General features: G+C 44.9%; 4 protein-coding genes across 4 annotated transcripts; 1 reads left to right on the top strand and 3 right to left on the bottom strand.

Moving 5' to 3' along the window:
- Positions 1-961: 961 nt before the first annotated feature.
- On the top strand, positions 962-6,051 carry LOC4344577 (actin-related protein 3). Its single transcript, XM_015795056.3, has 10 exons — positions 962-1,249; positions 1,995-2,229; positions 2,321-2,575; positions 3,226-3,372; positions 3,639-3,731; positions 4,288-4,407; positions 4,883-4,993; positions 5,068-5,193; positions 5,334-5,426; positions 5,614-6,051. Exons 1-10 carry the CDS (start codon positions 1,203-1,205, stop codon positions 5,692-5,694), a joined length of 1,308 nt encoding a protein of 435 aa, XP_015650542.1. The 5' UTR covers positions 962-1,202; the 3' UTR covers positions 5,695-6,051.
- A 189-nt stretch (positions 6,052-6,240) lies between these two features.
- On the bottom strand, positions 6,241-9,487 carry LOC4344576 (uncharacterized). The gene is made up of 4 exons (XM_015795055.3): positions 8,893-9,487; positions 7,477-7,908; positions 7,074-7,386; positions 6,241-6,864 (listed from the first exon to the last, which is right to left on the bottom strand). The coding sequence occupies exons 1-4, from the start codon at positions 9,424-9,426 to the stop codon at positions 6,692-6,694; spliced, it is 1,452 nt and encodes a 483-aa protein (XP_015650541.1). The 5' UTR covers positions 9,427-9,487; the 3' UTR covers positions 6,241-6,691.
- A 1,348-nt stretch (positions 9,488-10,835) lies between these two features.
- Positions 10,836-14,890, bottom strand: LOC4344575 (kelch repeat-containing protein At3g27220). Its single transcript, XM_015793403.3, has 8 exons — positions 14,714-14,890; positions 14,441-14,641; positions 14,116-14,345; positions 13,630-13,800; positions 13,389-13,494; positions 12,851-13,057; positions 12,557-12,758; positions 10,836-11,393 (listed from the first exon to the last, which is right to left on the bottom strand). Exons 1-7 carry the CDS (start codon positions 14,864-14,866, stop codon positions 12,594-12,596), a joined length of 1,233 nt encoding a protein of 410 aa, XP_015648889.1. The 5' UTR covers positions 14,867-14,890; the 3' UTR covers positions 10,836-11,393; positions 12,557-12,593.
- A 1,331-nt stretch (positions 14,891-16,221) lies between these two features.
- On the bottom strand, positions 16,222-18,533 carry LOC4344574 (cocosin 1). The gene is made up of 3 exons (XM_015793288.3): positions 17,789-18,533; positions 17,220-17,702; positions 16,222-16,841 (listed from the first exon to the last, which is right to left on the bottom strand). The coding sequence occupies exons 1-3, from the start codon at positions 18,461-18,463 to the stop codon at positions 16,404-16,406; spliced, it is 1,596 nt and encodes a 531-aa protein (XP_015648774.1). The 5' UTR covers positions 18,464-18,533; the 3' UTR covers positions 16,222-16,403.
- Between the last annotated feature and the right edge of the window lie 378 nt (positions 18,534-18,911).

The following is an 18,911-nucleotide window of genomic DNA, read 5'->3' as shown; positions in this document are numbered from 1 at the left end:
CGCATCGAGCCAGAACAAGTATCCAATCTTGATTCGGTCATTCCTGCTCAAGCAGGATGCGAGGGATTCTTTCATCAGCTAGGCCTAGATCTGGGACATGTGTAGGTAACCAAACAAGGAGCCAGTTGCACCTGGAAGATACAAGCCAGGTTGATACAAGCAACCGATTATGCCCTTAAGATCTAGTCTCTAGTTTTGTACTCCATGTCAATTCCCACTAACTCTACCAAACAAGATATTATAATTATTTTTTTCATATTAATATCGTTACCTGTTCCTCTTTTATACTCCTGCCAAACTAAGCGGTAGAAGCCTCTACTATCTACCCTATATATGCATCATTTGTGTAATCTTAGAAAAATAAAGTGCCCCAATAGTAACCCCACACATGGGTTGCGCGCCTACACACGTCGATCCAGGACAAGTAATGAAGTTCGATTCGGTCCTTCTTGCTTAGCTTAGCCATGGGGCTTTTTTTTCATCGGTTGTGCTTGACTCAGATACGTGCAAACAAGCAAACACACCCTTAAGATCTAGTCTTTATACTCCATGCCAATCCTCGTGTAAACTCTCATTCCTCTTCTCCCGAGTTACCAAACTAATCCGTAGAGACCTCTAATCTCTATCCTATACAGGACGTACACGTGCGTGGGTACACGGTGTGAATGTGGTTTTGTGTCTATATGCATCCTCTGTGTAAACCTTATAAAAAGAAAAGCGCCCCAAAAGTGCCCCCTTTGTGTGTAACCTTAAAAGTGTGCCTGGTCCACACGGCTGGAACGGAAGCGTACGACCGCACCGGATTGTATTGACCGACCCCGATCCCACGCACGCACGCACGCACCCAACACGACAAATCCCCACGCCGCAGTGGTGCGCCACCACCCAACCCCAACCCCAACACATCCCCACGCCCACGCCACCCACCCCTCTTCTCTCCCCCCTTCCCGCTTCCCTCGTCAACCGAATCAACGCCTCCGCCTCCCATCCCTCGCCGCCGACGAGCTCTCCCCTCTCCTCCCCCCCTCCCCACCTCGCCGTCGCGGATCGCCCCGGGCCGGCCCTGACCGCTCGATCGCCCGCCGCGCGCCGCCCACCCCCACCCCCCGGGATGGTTCACAGGGCGGCGTCTCCTGCTCCCGCGGCGGCGGCGGTGGCGGAGGAGGAGGCGTGAGCCGAGGGGGAACTGGAGCTCGAGCGAGATGGATGCCGCCACGCGCCCCGCCGTCGTCATCGACAACGGCACAGGGTAAGGCGGTTGTTGGTTGGTTCGTTTGTTTGTTTGTTTGCCCCCTCTCGCGTTGTGCTCTCCTCCGGTTGTTAGCTTCGCTGCGTGATCCGTGCGCGGCGTGCGCCTAGCTAGGGTTTTTCCGCGATGGGATTGGCTGTGCTGTGGATTCGGCGAGGCGAGCGTATGTCCCTTGTGTGTTATGGCGATGGATTGCCTGTACCGTTGCGTGTATCTGTGGCTTGGATTATTCAGTCGTTCAGAGGTTTCCCATTTCGCGTCCTTGAGGTTCTAGTCAATCAGTAGGAACTCCACTTCATATAGTTCAGAACTTCGGATCATTGGATTTCCGAGTGATGCTGTGTTGGATTGGAGTGCCTTTTTTGTTTAGTTGCATTAGTTGCAAATGGAATAGGATTGGGTTCATGTTTGGGGTGTGGGGATGGAACATTTAAGGTTAACTCCCTAATTAGCCAGGACATGATGCAGCTCTCATGACTGACGGGTTTGATTTAGTGTCTGAAAATATGTCTTACTTGAAGCATCCTGATTCCTGAAAAGCTAAAAATGGTAGATACCAGAATCGGGCAATACCTGAAGATACTGAAATAGAGTAAAACATATATAAATAGTTTGTAGGATAAAGATGTTTCCCCTGAAGCTGTGTCTTGATTTATCTGCAATTGCTTGAAGGCCGCACATTGTCACCCCAGTAAGGTTATGTTTGATTGTTTTCTTACACCATCTTGCATGATCTTATGTTTAGGTATAGCAAACTTGGATTCTCTGGTAACTCTGAGCCATGTTTCACCATCCCTACTGTAGTAGCTGTGAATGAGTCTTTTCTGGACCAGTCAGAGATGTGCAGTAGTGCAAATTGGATAGCACAGTACAATGCAGGTGTCATGGCTGACCTGGATTTTTTTATTGGTGATGAGGCTCTATCACTATTTAAATCTAGTGGGCTGTACACTAGAAAACACCCAATTAATCATGGTCAGGTATGTTTATGTGTTTTCTGTTTGTAATAACAACAATTGTTTATATTTCTATGTTATACGACTATAGTATGTCCCTTTTACCCTTTTGCAGGTTGATGACTGGGATACAATGGAAAGATTTTGGCAACAGTGCATTTTCAACTATCTACGGTGCAATCCTGAAGAGCACTACTTCCTTCTTACCGATAGTCCTGTCAGTACACCTGAAAGTCGTGAATGTGCAGGGGAAATTATGTTTGAGACTTTCAATGTTCCTGGACTATATATTTCTGTTCAATCTGTCCTCAGTCTTTCTGCTGGATATGCCTTTCTGAAAAGTATTTCTGATGAGGACTCGGTTTCTGTGGTAGGTTCTGTAAACATCTGCTTTTCATGCTTTTTATTTGCTCCAGTGAGACATTTGTTTCCACATGGACTGCATCTCCTTGACTGAAAAGAATTTTCTGTATTACAAAATTATTGTAAACTTGTTTTAATGACATGTAGCCCTGCTATGACAAACTCTGTTTTTGCTCCCTTTCTTTAAGATATTTAAATAGCCACATTTCAAAAAAAAAAATCCAGTCTGTTCCTGCCATATTATCCATAGATATTTGTTGCCTGTGTTGTTCCTAGAATTCCTATTCTTGTATGCAGTTTTGTTTTGCTATTCCCTTGTATACTGGTATGCAAATAAACATGTTCTGCATATTGTGTTATATGCGAAGAGAAGTATATATTTAAGCAATATGAAAGACAGATAATACTGATTGAAGCACTATGAGAAATCAACATTAATACAATATGACTGTGTAAATTTAGTCTTTTAGTTGCCAGTTTGGTTGAGGATAAAGATCTGTAGTTCCTAGCAAGCCAGTACCAACCTTGCAAAAGTTTGAACACCCATAATTCATATCTGTTGGGTCTATTCATGCTCCCTTTTAATTACATGCCCTTAAAATTTCTGGTACACCATGCTACTTATTATTGTTAAGTTTGACCAGTATATTTTGTCAGTCTGATATGACAGGTGTAGTAGTTGATATTGGGGATGGAGCTCCACATGTGGTGCCGGTTGTAAACGGCTACGTAATTGGGAGTAGCATCAAGTCTTTTCCATTTTCAGGAAGTGACGTTACACAGTTTGTTTTGCAGCTTTTACAGGTATTTCATCTTCTCCTCATAAGTCATGTTGTTCATAAACAGGATGTGTGTGTGTATCTAGCATTCATATAGTGCAAATACATTGAAAGGAGCATCGAGTAGTTTTTACAGTACTAAATTAGAACAATTGATACTATTCTCAATGTTCTACTCAGTTTTCATCTGTAATTTGAGTTATGCTGCTCCCAGATCTTTATTGCCTCTATAATTAGTTGTGGCCTGTCACATAATGTTTTTAGTGATTAATGGCATCTTTTGTTGTGCAGGAAAGAGGTGAACTTATTGCACCTGAGGATTCTTTGGATATAGCTCGTAGGGTGAAAGAAATGTATTGCTACACTTCTTCAGACATTGTCAAGGTATTATGCTGCTTGGTTTCGGAGCTACTTACTCAATAATACCTTATGTTTTTTAGGGTACCTTGTTGTAATTTTCCAACGGTGTACATAAATACATTCTTTGATGAAATAGTTGAAAGTGATGTTTCTGTTGAAGTATCTGTATATCGACTATCGAGTCAACACAACAAATTCCATGAAAGGAATGGTGTGCTGTATTTTTTTTTCAGAATACGCAGGAGATAATGGCGTGCTGTATCATCCTTTGAATTTTAAATGCGAAACAATTATGTTTGAAGAAACAAAAAAAATGCCAACTTTGTTGTGAATTGTAATTTGTTTTGTTATGATTATCACGGATTAGTTAATGCCTGGAGAATAGCCCATGGGCAAGTTGCAGCATGATTCGGATGGCAGAGATTAAATTTTTTGTGATGTTACTTTTGTCATGGATTTATCTGCTGGCTAATATATACTACATATGATATTATTATTCTGGTTCTACCAGCAAGATTGAACTGTAGTTTAGACTTATCTTGAACAGATAGGTTATTATGTGTTTCCGTTACAATTTCAGGAGTTCAAGAAGCATGACAAAAAGCCTGATAAGTATATCAAACACTGGTCTGCTATTAAGCCCAAGACTGGAGTCCCATACACAATTGATATTGGATATGAGCGTTTTCTTGGACCAGAGGTTTGTTCCCATTTCTATCATCTAGTTTCCATGTTCTTTTAGTAGTGTTGCTACAATTGACATGATACCAATCATGCTTTGAACAGGCGTGCTACCCTACTGACGTGATAACATTTTTACAGCTTTTGATGTTATAATTGATTGTGTCCTGTTTGTTTGTCTAATGTGCTACTCCATGAAATCATGTGCATTGTTGGAATGAACTGAAAGCCCATGTTATGATTGAACATGTATGATTAGTTGGAAGAGTAATTCTGTTCTCTAGGGCATTCAGTATTAGTGAAAGTCCAGGGGCTTCAACACAAAAAGGACTAATAAGAACTATGGGTCAAATGTAAATTTTGTGTTGATCTGATAAATGCTTCCTCCAGAAGTCATTTTATTGACATTTGGACTCTTCACCTTGAAATGACATTAAAAGGAGAAAAACATGAATTTGATGTAATTTACTAACCTTCTACTAGCGCAAATGCAGATCTTCTTCCATCCCGAGATTTACTCTGCCGACTTCTCCACTCCTCTACCTGAACTAATTGATAGCTGTGTTCAATCTGCGCCAATTGACACAAGGAGAGATCTGTATAAGGTGCTTTGTTTGAACTCTGGGACACATCTAAGAATGTGACATATATTGATTATGTGATATTTGACTATTTGCAGAATATAGTATTGTCTGGTGGATCTACAATGTTTAAGGACTTCCACAAGAGACTTCAGAATGACATAAAGAAGATAGTAGATGAGCGTGTTGCCGCAACTAATGCCCGTCACCATGTGGAGGTGAAAGTAAGTACAACGATGATTGGTTTTGAGTTCATACGGCAATACTTGAACTATTCCATTTGTGTTTTGTCTCAACCTGTTGTCTCAGGAGTCTTTGTTGACAATTAATTGAGTGTTTCGTTCGTCTAATGTTTTGGTTCCAGCCTGTTGAAGTCAATGTGGTCGCCCATCCTATACAGAGTTATGCAGCTTGGTTCGGGGGTTCAGTAGCTGCTTCTAACCCTGAATTTTATGAGGTGCCTTCCACTTTACACTCTTTGAGTCTTGACACCTCATTCTGCAAATTTAATAATATGACATATTCTGCCATATAACTTTGTTAATAAGTCAATAATATGCTTCAGGTCAATGCAAACCATATGCACTGCACACGTGAATAAAGTGATAAGATGGAATCTAAAGTGTTTGTATGTTCTCTTTCAGAGTTGCCACACAAAGGAAGAATACGAGGAGCATGGAGCAAGCATCTGCCGGACCAGCACCGTTTTCAAAGGGATGTACTGAATTTTTTCCACCTGTCCAAATCTCTCAGTAGGAGTTCGTTTAGGTTTCACCAGATAGAAATATGTAGTCAAAATTGATTCTTTTTGGCCCATCCAAAGCATCGCCGGGGCCATCCTGATTAGATTGGTAGCTCAGGTTGTTGTTAGCTCTCTCTGTGTTCATGCTGTGTATAGCCAGCAGCTGCTGTTCCTCTGTTTCTGTTCGAGGTGCATGTTTGTAGCCAAAACCTTGGGCAGCGAGGCCTTTTCCCACTTTCTACATACTCCTATTTCACAACATTTTTTTTCTACACATCTTTTTTTCCAGATATATATTCATGATGAAGAAGTTTTTGCTAATAAGAATTCAGGTTATGCATTGGACTGTTGTTAAGCTGAGGTAATTGTTCGTTGATGATATTGAAGACTTTGAACCGTATGACAAAATACCCTTTCTGATCAATCAACCAAGTGCATGTATGTTACGGTTGCAACGAGCCAATAATTACCGAGAGACGATTCTATCAGAAATGCAGATGTGCATAAAATTTGCATCTGAACAATCCACTCAACCATAAACGAAAACTTTAGATTCAGTTGTAGTATCGATCATGTGGTCTATACCCCTAAATTTTAAATCTTAATATGCACAACAAAAAAGACAGGAGAAGCCTACAGCAATTTACATGGATGAAGCTGGCTCTATGCACAGCGCACAGCCTAGAGTGGAGTTTCAGTGATCAACTGTTCAAAATTACATGATGTTCTCTCTGTTTCTCATGGAAAATTGGCATGACGTGGATTAGCGGCAAAACAGGGTGTTCATCAGGAAATCCTCAAGAGAGACCAACCTTGTAGTTCTCAGATCCAGCAGATGATTTTAATCCTCAGAAGATCAGATTTTCTGTCCACCAGATCGGATTCTGGCATGGTGGCAATAGGAGCCTGATGTGTATCCTCAATTCACCATATCTAGCGATCCGGACCAAATTCAGATGTTTGAGATGTGATAGCCCCCATCATGGAAACCTGATGTAATCAAGAACTAATGTTTTGGCCGGAACCACAACGGTCTTGCTAAGCACGAAGAGCACAAGTGTTAATTCGAGCATCAGAATTGTATTTAGGAATGTCCGATCAACGATCCAGCCAAATATCGTGATGCCACCTGGGTTGCCCAGAAGATACAGCACTGCAGTGAAACACAGAAGAATAAAAAAAACATAAGAATCAAACAGGACACCCAAAAAAAAAATCTGTATATGAAATGTTAGCTTTAACACTTAACAATATAAAAGAAAAGAATGTCTTGTAAAGTAAGGTATGCATTAATTCCAAGTTATCACAATGAAAAAAGATTAAGCAATGCAAACTTCAAATGGAAGCTTTAGATTTACTAACCAAGTGATTCCCTCTTGTGGTATGAAGACATGTATGAAGCCAATTGAGCTGTGCCATGAGAATTGCCTTGTACTGAGCCACTCTCCAGAGACTCCAAATCACTTTCTGAAAAGTCTCTCAAGAACATATGTGCTGGAAAAGGCACAAGGTTCCCAGAACTGTTTGGTGTGCTTACATAAGTAGAATCACTAGAGCATGTTACTAAGGCATGCCATCGACTAGCCAGTGAAGCAATGTTTTGAGCTCTGTGAGAAATTTTAGCAGCTGCATGCAAACAAAGGACAAGACCGACAACTTGAACAACGGAAGAGACCTGCATCATAAGAGAAATCTATTTATGATCTGTTTTGTTTTTAAACATAACCAGAAGGGAACATTATGTGATTTTTAATATTGTACTCACAGCTATATCACCACCATTAGTGAAATTGATTGGTCCAGTATATGCTGTTGTCTTGAACAGAATGGCAAACTGGCTTGCTGTAACAGAAAAGAAGAGCAGCAAAAGGAACATGCGGAACCTGTGACTGATTTTGGAGAGATTATGACGAAGCTGCAGGTGCTCTTTTAAATAGACCAAAGGATCTGAATCTTGTTCTAGAAGTTTTCCATAGTCATCGAAATGAATAACTTGTAGGTTGCAAACCAAGTTGAAAAGCATGCAGGAGGTTAATATAATTGTGGTCAGATACATCCATGACATGATGGAAGCAAACAGTACAGCACATGATCTCCAAGTCGACTCTTGGAAGATATGGGAGAAACGGAACATTTCTCGTGTGACCTTCACAACAAAGCATGGCAATATCCACCACAAAATTGTGCTGAAGAAATCCTGCCATAGAGATTGAAAACACATGTCAATATGGCAAACAAAACTCTGGCATATCAAATAACAAATGCATGGTTATTACCATCCTAAACATTAAATTTTGCAATTAAAACATCCACTAGAAAAATAAAGCATGAAGCATCACGCAAAGGGTGATAGCAGTTTCAGCCAGACCATAGACCTAGCAGGACACAGCTCATTTTTATTTTTAATTTGTCTTCTGTTCCAAAAAGAAAAAAGTACAGAAATCAGAGTGTGCCCATTTCCTAACCAAACATTGTCTATTGATAACAAATCAAGTATGGCTTTATGCTTCAATTGATTCCTCCCATTAGAACTGCTAAAGACATATCTGAAGAAATGTGAGTCTTCCAGAGCACGATTCTTTGTTCAGCCCCTAATGACGCGTCTTCATGTAAAAAAACACAAACAGGTTTGTCGGCACAGACAAAAAAAGTGACCTCCCATGCACATGACATCAACTCACATGGGGGCATAAGTAGAAGTAGCAACATGCAAATGCATATATAACTGAGAGAATCAATCACCGCAGTTCACCCTTCACTGAAGACAATCCCATGAATCCAAGGTGCTACCATAATAAAAAATGTAACTCCATACAAAAGATCTCGTACTAAATTACAACCTAGATGCAAGCACAAGCTTACAACCACAGCCTCAAAATCCTCCAGGTTTCCTCAATGCTAAACAATCTGAACATCACATTCCACCTGAGTCCACAAATTTCTCCTTCAAATGCACAAGTTGCAGTAAAATGACACCTACTTTCATGCCATAATCTAGTAGTGGAGTAGTAATTCATCGAGAAAATGTCTTAACTAAATATAAAACAATTTAGCAACTACTCCTCACTAATCACTATCATTATCTAAAAAAACTCGCTAATCCCTATCAATTGAAGTCAATGACTAGGTGAATTTCAGTGTAATCCAAAATTACATCGATTTGAAGGCGGCGAGACATCACCTTGATCTTAGCGACGTACTCCTTCTGGAAGCGGATCCGCATGCCGAGCTCCGGGTCGACGAAGAGGAACTTGCGGAGGCCGTACATGGCCATCTTCCTCGACACGCACGCGAGCGCGACGGCCGCGGCCGCCGCCTGCGACAGAAGCACGCACACCTCGAACACCTCCACCTCGAACTCGTCGCAACCCCTCCCGCGCCCGCGGCACGGGGAGAGCGCCACCGCCAGCGCCGGCAGCGCGACGCCCAGCACGGCGAGCGCGGACGCCGCCCCGGCCTTCCCGAGCGGGCTCGACGCCGCGAGCCCCGCCGCCGAGAGGAACGCCTCGAGCCGCCGCAGCCACTTCGCCAGCGGCGCCGCGTCGCCCGCGCCCGCCCCCGCGGGCTGCAGCAGAGGCGCCGAGATCGCTGTATGGTTCTCCGACGGCGCGGGAGATCCTCTCGGAGGTAGAGGAGGCGGCGGAGGAGGAGGAGGAGGAGGAGGCGCCGCCGCCGCCGCCGCCGCAGCTCCGGCGAGGCGGTTGCTGGGCGCCATGAGGGCGGGAAAGGGTGGGGCTCGCCGGAGGGGCAGAATGGTAAATACCGGGCGGGTGAGTAGGCGGAGACGAGAGGTGTGGGGCCTATTTATTCTAGCGACTTCCCGGGCCCACACGAGTGGTGGGACCCACATGTCAGTGGACCCGGGGTAGAGTGCTCAGCGAGCAAAGGGATCTCTCCACTCCACGGCCAGGATCGCGTGTTGCCCGCGCCGTCCGGGGAGGGGTAGGGGACACGTGGCGTGATCCCATCCGTTCGTCGGTGACGTGGCAGATTCGAGTGGAAGGCTCGTGGAGTAATTACGTGTGAGGGATGCCAGAAAGATCCGCATGACTGGCAAAGTGAAAGCAAAGTCGAATTCTAAATTTTATAAAATTTGGATCAATATCGTTTTCAAATTAGGGGAAAAGTGTATGTTCGTATTTCTATAGATGTATATCCAGTAGTTGATCATTTTGTTTAGTTCGTGAAAAGTAAATTTTTAGGTGTCACATAGGACGTTTGACCGAATGTTGGAAAGGGTTTTTAGACACAAATGAAAAAACTAATTTCATAACTCGCTTGAAAACCGCGAGATGAATCTTTTGAGACTAATTAATCTGTCATTAGCACATGTGGGTTACTGTAGCACTTATAGCTAATCATGGACTAATTAGCCTCAAAAGATTCATCTCGCGATTTCTCCTCTAACTGTGCAATTAGTTTTTGAATTTATCTATATTTAATACTCTATGAGTGTAACCAAAGATTCGATGTGATGTTTTTGGAAAAAAGTTTTTGGAAACTAAACAGGGCCTTTAAATATGCGACTGTATTTGTGTGGACAATTAATTATAAATGAAATCCAGAGGCTGAGAAATTTGTTCTATTATAAAAAGAAAGGAAAACGTGTGGTTGCATTTTGTCATATGCTGGATATATGTTAGGCCATAAACAACCTCAGCTCATAATTTAACCCCTGTTGACATGATTTTTGTGCTAAAAAGGTGATCATGGGAATTGGGGACAGTAAGAAAACTCTAGACCAAAAAAGGGTAAACACCTTTAGATTAGTTACATGTAGTTAACCTTAGATTAGTTAGATGTAGCTACTAGTAACTAGCAGCTGTTGCAATTAGACGTAACCTCTAGATAAAAGTTGGTTAACCACTAGATGTAGCTAGCAACTACTGCAACTCGCGACTACTTCTGAAACCATTTTGTGTGTGTATGTGTTTTGATTGATCCTAGTCATCACCTTTTTTCTTGACATGTGTTAGAGCCACTGAATCATTGGCCCCATGCCGATCACCATATGTCCATACACAAATGGAATCGAATTAGCACATCACCATCAACACAAATCCCATGATTGGCTGTTTTTTCTCCTGTGACTTTGTGGCAAAAAAGGAGCAACACACCCAGGCAAAAGAAAATAGTCCAGGAGACCAGGAATTCATTAGTAAAAATAATGAGGCTACATGATTATGATGTAGCTTAGAAGCCATGATTACTAAAAAGTTTTCATATACAACACAACAGTTCTATGATATCTAATTTTCAGTAACAAGAACAGCTACATTTTTTAACTCGAACCAAATTTAATTTTTGACCCTACTTAGTATCATACGATGATGTGAGCTTTCAGAAAATATATATCGGCATGCATGGATTTGAGGTGGTAGTCGGTGACCGGGCGAGCAGCTCGCCTCAGCGGCGACAACGACGGCGAGCTCATCGCCGGCCGCCCATCCGCCACCGCCAGACCGGGCGTCCACGGAGAAGTTGGGCCTAATTAAATCCTACTAAATAAGACGATAAGACCAAGTCAGTTCCATGCGGTGATGATTAGCCATTGTTAATTGTGACAGGTCCCCTGTCAATGCCGGCAAAGTTTAAGCTACACAAAGGAAGAAGAAGAAATGACTGAGTCACAATCATCCAGCAGAGAGTGTCATCAGTAATCACCCAACAGCTGGTCATGATCTGCACCAGAAGAGGAGAAAATGTATCATGAACTATATTATAATGGGGTTCAATAATTCTTGCAGGAGAAATGATTCTTTCTTGACATCAAGGCAAATGAGAAGAAAATGGGGGAGGAAATAGTTGGTATATCTTGGAATTAAATTGATGAAGTCTATTTCTATCTCTAATAAATATGCAAATAATTGCACCAATGCTATCATGATTAGTTAAATAAATAAAATAATTGTAACTCGACGTGGAGCCCTTTTGTACATGAAAATTATATATGGTAGAAGAAGAAAAGGTAGGCAAAAAATAGATTGAAGCATAGTCATAAAATATATTAAAGCTTATCTGCTAAAGCTGCTACGTGCAATGAAACTTGAAAGAAACATAGTAGCTAAATCAGCCGCAACTCAATCTAGCAGAATATTCGTCACAAGCAACGTAGGAAGAAAAGAATATTAGCGCAGAATGGTTCACGTTTCACAGTCAATTAGCCCCTTGAATTGAAGCCAGTTAACATACCAAATTGTCAAAGGTGCAAACAGCCATGCAACATGACAAAAATGGTTGCTGCATAAGTAAACCATATACTTATATAGCTTAACAGAATGACAAAGCAGAGGACGACAATCCAATTTCGATACAGTAGATCTATATTGATTCCTTGACTGCTGCTACCCTCAAAAAAGGTTGGAAATGGATTGGATCTATAAAATACTGTTACAGAAGTTCATTTGGGTTGTTTGGAGATATGCCTAGATTCTGGTATTCCGATTCCAAACGTGAGAATGAAGACAAGCAGGTAAACAGCATTAAAATCAGGACACAAGTTATCATTCAGAACACAAGTAGACAGCATCAAAATCAGGAGGAACGTCAACATTCAGAACACGCAACAGAAACTTCAGTTCGAACTCTGCAGATACAGTCCATGGTACGACCAACAAGGTGACTATCTTACATAAGGCAGCAAGAAGTGGCAAAATGATTGTGTTAATATATTATATTCTGGCCATTTAGAAGAACATGGCAAGAAATTCATCTAGGAAATGTGGATGCACAACAATATAGACAACAAGGACACTATGAATCAGAAGTCAATCTATCATACAAAATACAGGACAAAAATAGCTTCTGGAGAGCCTAGCAGTTAGAAAAGGGAAACAGATACTGACCTATAATCTACAGTAACAACAGCTAAAACTTTCCACATCAAAGGTGTAGTTTTGTTCTCCACGTGCAACCAACAACTTTCTTTGGAGCAGGATTATCAGGCCCCCTATCTCGCTGCCCAGAAGTGAAATAGAGCCAACCATCCCAGTAACCAGCTAGGGCCGTCTTGATTCGGAAAGGCATGCGGCCAATGACTGACCATGTCTGAAAAAGGAGCATTCCAGATGTTTATCTGTCAAATCATTTGACTATGCTTGGGAGAATATAACCATGAAAGGTGCATATAACTGACATACCAGTGTATCCAAATCGAACCGGAAAACTTCACCGACAAGAATCATCTTTTTGGTAATAGGATGCTTTTCCGTAGTTCCACCAACAATTATTACAGAGTTATTAACTATAACCCATGCACACTCTATGTGGGAATTTGGCTTTGGCAGTGGAGATAGTTGCTTCCATTTATTTCCATCATCTAGCATATACACATCACCGTACACAACCTGCAAAAGTGCAAATTGTGTTTATGGCAGAATCAAGCTATAGCCATAAACGGCTAGAACATAAAAATCAAAATGTAAACAGAGACTACTAACTAGAATTCTTATATGGAAGTTCATGTCACTTTTTTTTTTAACAATGATAAGTACTCACTGGGTGTAACTACTGTTATTTTTGTTTAGAATAGTTAAAAACATCAAGTGTTAATATCACTAAGTGGCCAATGCAAACTGTAGCGTTATATCTTGTATTTTGATAATAAGGGAATAAACATCAGGTGCAGGTAAGTAATCTTCAATTTGTAACATCAAGGAGTTACATAAGCATACATACCTCATGCCTCCGTACACATTTAAATATCGGCGAGCCTGGTTTTGCCATGAAGTCTCCCTCTTGACCGCCAATGACAAAGAGTTTATCATTAGCAACAATGCATGCCCTGTAAAAAGTTAAGACAAAAATGAAGTACTGTCAATATTCTAATCAGTTGCATGTGTTCTCACTAATAAAATCTGCACATCAATTAGCAAACTGCATAAACGGCACAACTGACAACAAGTACACTCGTACAAACCTATGAGGTCCACCACGGGGTATGGCTATCTCAGTTCGCCACTCATTCTCCAATGCTTTGCCATCCTTGACAGCTAAGCTCCAGTGCTCTAATCCAGGTTCATGGCGATCTTCTTTTCCACCACCCATCACATGGAGCCGTCCACGCCAAAGTTGAGTAGCGGGTGCATACCTAAGGGGTGTTACAACATAAGTTTGTTTTGTCTACCTGATTGTTTATATGGTATAGCAATAAGATCATTACATAGCTTTAGAACATCTTAAAATCATAGCAGAAATAGCAGCCTTTTTCAGATCAACAAATTCTATTGGCCTGATATTTGCTCAGTAATCATTACTAGGCTAAGGTTGATCGATAATTCAATACTAAAATCAACATAAGTGCATCAATTGCTTAAGTGATAGCAGCCTAAGAATTAAAGATGATACACAACAACACATAACATAAGCACCAATGGTAAGTGATGACAGACTCCATAGAGCATACCTAGGAACTGGCAAAGGGGGCAGTTCATGCCACTCTTTTGTCACTGTGTCTACAACGAAGTTGCGGTTTATAGGTGATCGGCACTGGGGACCGAATTGCCCGGTCAGCGCGTAAATGTACCTCCCATCTGTTGCTATTCCTAGATGTGAATTTGCCATCTCCTTGGGCATATCAAACCTCCCCGTCCATGTGTTGGAAGTGAAATTGTACACATCAACATGAGAATGCACCTGAAATTGAGGTGAACAGAAAGCAGAAAATTAGTAAATGAGAGAATGCATTTTTGCAAAGAGAGTGTGGAATTGTAAGAGGGGGGGATTCTCACATGGTCGAGGTTCTCGTACCCTGCGAAGACGTAGAGCAGGTCGCCGATCTGGACGGAGTAGCCGTCGAGGCGGGGCACGGGCGCCGCCGGCATCTCCTCCCAGTCCCACCGCGGCGCCGGTATGTCGGCGTACGTCGCATTGAGGTAGCCCTCCGCCGCCGGCTTCTTCCCGCGCGCCCTACCGCTCTTCTTCGCCGTTGCCTGCATAGGCTGGTAGAGTAAGCTGCATCACGGCGGCGGGGCAGGCCGCATTGGGCGGAATCAAGCGCTTACCGTCCTGGAAGCGGAGGCGAGCTGGCCGCGGCCGGAGGTGCCAGAGGAGGAAGATGATGACCAGAGGAAGTCGGCGACGAGGCCGAGGGCGAGGAGGAGAGCAATGGCGAGCGGGACGGCGAGGCGCGGGGACAGTGGCTTGGGCGCCGCCATGGCGGATTGGAGGGAGGAGAACGCGGCGACATGGTCGGGGGTAGGGGGGTTAAGGAGCGAGGCGGTGGTACCTTTTTTGGTGGGGGGAAACGGTGGGCGGCCGCCGGAGTGCAGCGGGCGGTTTCGGCGGCCGCCGGCGCCGGTGGAAATGGAGGAATCCTGGTGCTGTGCTGTGCTGTGAGCCTGCAATCTTGGGCTGTACGCATTGTAAATAAGTCTGTTGTTCCTCCCTCCTCTCTTGCTCGCGAATCGCCTCCTTGAACCGCAAAAGTGCAAAATGAGTGTAGCACCTACTTCATCTTTGAAAACCGGTACAAATCAACTCATTTCATGGTTTTCTGCTGATGTGGGAGTTTGATCGTGTTGACTTGTTGAGTTAGCAATCCTGGTGCTGTGCTGTGAGCCTGCAATCTTGGGCAGTTTAGTGGACTTGGGCCAGTATTCTGTACGCATTGGGAATAAGTCTGTCTTTCCTCCCCTATCTTGCTCCCCAGTTGAATTGTCTCCTTCAACCGCAAAACTAAAAAGAGTATACCTTTTTCATCTTTGAAAACCGGTGCAAATCAACTCCTTTCATGGTTTTGAAAATGGCTTCTACTGATGTGGCAGTTTGATCGTGGTTAACTTGTTGAGTTAGCATGTGATTTCCACCTCATCTTGCCTTCTTCCTTACCCCCTCCCCCCTCTCCTCTCTTCCTCCTCGCTCACCTTCCAGCTAGGGATGTATAAGTGGGCCGACCCGGAGAATCCATTTATAGATAAAATTAGTGAGTAAGCCACAGATTGATTTGTGTATTGCCTACTAGTATTTTTGACATATAAGTAGATTCATGGGTTGACTCAATTACATCCATAAATACAGTAAGTTAGACCACGACACATGAACCCGCAGGTTTACTACTTGTTTGACCTATAAACAAGTTCACGGTCACCCGCCTACGTCCCTACTTCCAGCAACTACACACGATGGTTGACGACTCCTCCCTCGAGCTCATGTAAAACTAATATTATGGCTGTGTTCGCTAGGGGAGGATGGGAACCTGCATAATGGGCGCGGAAAACGGAGTAGTTTATTAGCGCATGATTAATTAAATATTAACTTTTTTTTCAAAAATAGATCAATATGATTTTTCTAAACAACTTTCGCATAGAAAACTTTTTTTTAAAAAAAATACACCGTTTAACAATTTAAAAAACGTGCGCGTGGAAAATGAGAGAGATGAGTGTTAGGAACTTGCTCTTAAGAACACAGCCATGGATAGATTCATGCGCTGATCGACCGACAAAATTTCGGATTGTTCCACAGTTAATTCACAGTTTAAGCCAAATTTTAATTGATAAAGCGAAACGAGCTCTTAATTAACACACTGCACTTTGGTAGCAGCAGCGACTTCATTTATTCTAGATCGGGTACACCGTACATGTACGGGCCAACATACGGTGCATGCAGTGCGTGGCACCCTTAACGGAAAACGTGCACATTATTAGTACTACATGTACATGCGCACGTGCGCTCACGCTGGTATCTACGTACGCCTCAGGCCGGGGCGGCGAGCACGCCGTCGTCCCTGTGGCCGGGAGAGCGGCGGCGGCGGGCGGCGGCGCCGGACTTGGGGGAGAAGATGGCGAGCTCCTGCCCCCTCCCGAACTTGACCATGCGCGCCTCCTCCCTCGACACGCCGAACGCGTTGTCCAGCACGTCCGCCGGCATCCCGCGCAGCGCCGACGACTTGCCAACCACCGGCGCGTTCATGGCGCCGTCGCTCGTCTGGAACGACACCCACGCGAACCCCTCGTCGCCGGCGCGCCCCGCCACCGCGAAGCTCTGCGGCACCACCACCATCTGCCCGCGCCGGAGCTCGCCGTCGAACACCCGCCGCCCCTCGCTGCTCACCACCTGCAGCCTCGCGCTCCCGCTCGTCGCGTACACCGCCGCGTGCGCGTTGATGTTCCAGTGCGGCGCCAGGATCGCGTTCTGCAAATCAAATCAAACACCATCGATTAATTCGTGTCTGTTAATTAATCATAGAAGTTGGATTCTAAACTCTCAGGTGAACGTCTACTAGTTTCTTATATACCACCTAAATAATTATAAAAAAAAATTTTAAAAAATTACAAGTTAGTAATATATCATTTTACAAATATGCAGGTTCAAATTCGACTTTTACAAGTTGTTATTTTTGTTACAACTTGTATAAGTTAAATTTCAATTTACATATTTCTGAAGTGATATATTATATTTTAACTTATCATGTTAATTTTTTTGAAAATTTTTTTTAAGGATTTAGATGCCATGAAAAAAACGGGTGGACGTCCACCAACTGTTTAAAACAGTGATCGTTCGTCGTCTCACCCGGCGCATGACGCCGCGGTTGACGCTCATCTTGATGAGCTTGAGGACGGGGAGCTTCTGGCTGTTGAGGACGGTGATGCGGCCGCCATTGGGGGTGTAGAGGTCGGCCTTCATCGGGTCGGCGACGTTCTCGCGGAGCTTCATCAAGCAGACGGCCTCGTCGATCCCGTTCCCGGCGGCGGCGGCGGCGTTGGCGCCCCTCATCATCTCCTCGTCGGTCACCCGCTCCGTCGCCGGGCGGAGCATGCGGAGGCCGCCGCGGCGGACGCGCACGATGTTGCCGCGCTTGTCGCTGCGGCCCTGCAGCTTGCGCGCGATGTCCGGGCTGACGCGCATCGACTCGGCGAGCAGCTCGGTGTCGAAGCCGCTCAGGATGTTGTACGACTCCTCGCCGCCGCGTTCCGTCTCCGACTCCGACGACTCGCCCTCACCGTACCTCTGCCTCCCCTCGCTCCTCGCCTGCCCGCCGGCTAGCCGGAAACGCTGCAGAAGAAACATTGCACGTTAGGTGTTCGACCGATGGAGTCCATCAATTAATTAATCTCGAGATTGATTACGCACGTACGTACCCTGGAGGTTTGGTCGAGCTGGTTGGCGTTGTTGCTGACGTCGTGAACGGAGATGGCGACGAGCGGGGAGTCGCCGTCGTTGTGGACCCAGAACGGCGCGCCGGCGGGGATGGCCACGACGTCGCCCTGGCGGACGGTGGTGATCCTCTGGTGCTCGTCGCGGATGGACTGCTCGAAGCTGCGGCGGCTGGTCTCCTCTTCCTCCTCCTCCTCTCCCTCGCTCGATCGCCGTCTCTCCTCATCACCACGGCGGCCACGGCGGCGGCGCTCGTCGTCCTCCTGCTCCTGCGACGACGACGACGAGGTCTCCTGGTACGTCTCGGGGCAGCCGGGGATGACGACGCCGACGATGCCACGGCCGTGGACGATGTAGGCGAGGCGGGGGGAGTTGGAATAGGAAGGGAGGAGGAGGCCGTTGCGCTGGATGGTGATGCGCGCGGCGGCGACGCCGGCGCAGGGGAGCTGGCCGTCGCGGTCGTCGTAGAGCTCGGTGTGGCCGGCCTCGGAGTCGACGCGGCGCGTCGGCTCCAGCGCGCGGATGCGGCGGTCGATGCGGTCGCAGCTATCGCGACGGCCGGCTTCTTGCTGGTCGCTCACGGCGGAGGCGCCGCGCAGGAGGAGGATGCAGAGGCAGAGCGGGATGAGCAGCGACGCCGCCATTGATGCCGTCTTCATGGTGGTGTGTTGTGTTGCAGTGTTGGTGGTGGTGGTGGTGAGACATGGCGGGAATGAGGTGGTGATAATTTATAGTGGGAGGAGGGGGAGTGCATGCATGGCAGCTCAGCGAGGGGTTTTGGATGCGTTTGGGTTGAGTGGTTTGTAGCTGGACGCGGCTCGCGGCGTCATGACTTGTGACAGATTCATAGAACGTACACACTCACATATTAAAAATTTTGGGTTAATTAGATACGTGCCACTAAAAAATTGCCGGTTTTAAAATATACCATTACTATTTGTGTATTTGTAACAATGCCACTGCTGCTTGTTCGTAATCTCAATGGTGCCACTAAGATACGTATTTTGCATGTATTGGACGAAAAATCCCCTCATCTTCTATCTCTCTCTCTTCACTCATCTTCTACCTCTCTTCGCCTGCGACATCCGTCGCGGGAGCTCGGAGCGC

This window comes from Oryza sativa, chromosome 8 (assembly GCF_034140825.1).
Source record: "Oryza sativa Japonica Group chromosome 8, ASM3414082v1".
Classification (NCBI taxonomy): Eukaryota; Viridiplantae; Streptophyta; class Magnoliopsida; order Poales; family Poaceae; genus Oryza; species Oryza sativa.
This window is presented reverse-complemented; position numbering and strand designations above follow the sequence as displayed.

Excerpts from the sequence above, each read along its gene's own strand:
- LOC4344576 (XM_015795055.3), bottom strand. The coding sequence starts at position 9,426 with ATGGCGCCCAGCAACCGCCTCGCCGGAGCTGCGGCGGCGGCGGCGGCG. Across the intron at positions 7,387-7,476 it reads CTAATGGTGGTGATATAGCT|GTCTCTTCCGTTGTTCAAGT; the intron begins GTGAGTACAATA and ends CTTATGATGCAG. Across the intron at positions 6,865-7,073 it reads CCACAAGAGGGAATCACTTG|TGCTGTATCTTCTGGGCAAC; the intron begins GTTAGTAAATCT and ends GTTTCACTGCAG.
- LOC4344574 (XM_015793288.3), bottom strand. The coding sequence starts at position 18,463 with ATGAAGACGGCATCAATGGCGGCGTCGCTGCTCATCCCGCTCTGCCTC. Across the intron at positions 17,703-17,788 it reads AGCTCGACCAAACCTCCAGG|CGTTTCCGGCTAGCCGGCGG; the intron begins GTACGTACGTGC and ends TTTCTTCTGCAG. Across the intron at positions 16,842-17,219 it reads ACCGCGGCGTCATGCGCCGG|AACGCGATCCTGGCGCCGCA; the intron begins GTGAGACGACGA and ends TTTGATTTGCAG.
- LOC4344575 (XM_015793403.3), bottom strand. The coding sequence starts at position 14,866 with ATGGCGGCGCCCAAGCCACTGTCCCCGCGCCTCGCCGTCCCGCTCGCC. Across the intron at positions 13,058-13,388 it reads AATGTGTACGGAGGCATGAG|GTTGTGTACGGTGATGTGTA; the intron begins GTATGTATGCTT and ends GCACTTTTGCAG. Across the intron at positions 12,759-12,850 it reads GGTTCGATTTGGATACACTG|ACATGGTCAGTCATTGGCCG; the intron begins GTATGTCAGTTA and ends CTCCTTTTTCAG.
- LOC4344577 (XM_015795056.3), top strand. The coding sequence starts at position 1,203 with ATGGATGCCGCCACGCGCCCCGCCGTCGTCATCGACAACGGCACAGG. Across the intron at positions 1,250-1,994 it reads GTCATCGACAACGGCACAGG|GTATAGCAAACTTGGATTCT; the intron begins GTAAGGCGGTTG and ends TCTTATGTTTAG. Across the intron at positions 5,427-5,613 it reads CTAACCCTGAATTTTATGAG|AGTTGCCACACAAAGGAAGA; the intron begins GTGCCTTCCACT and ends GTTCTCTTTCAG.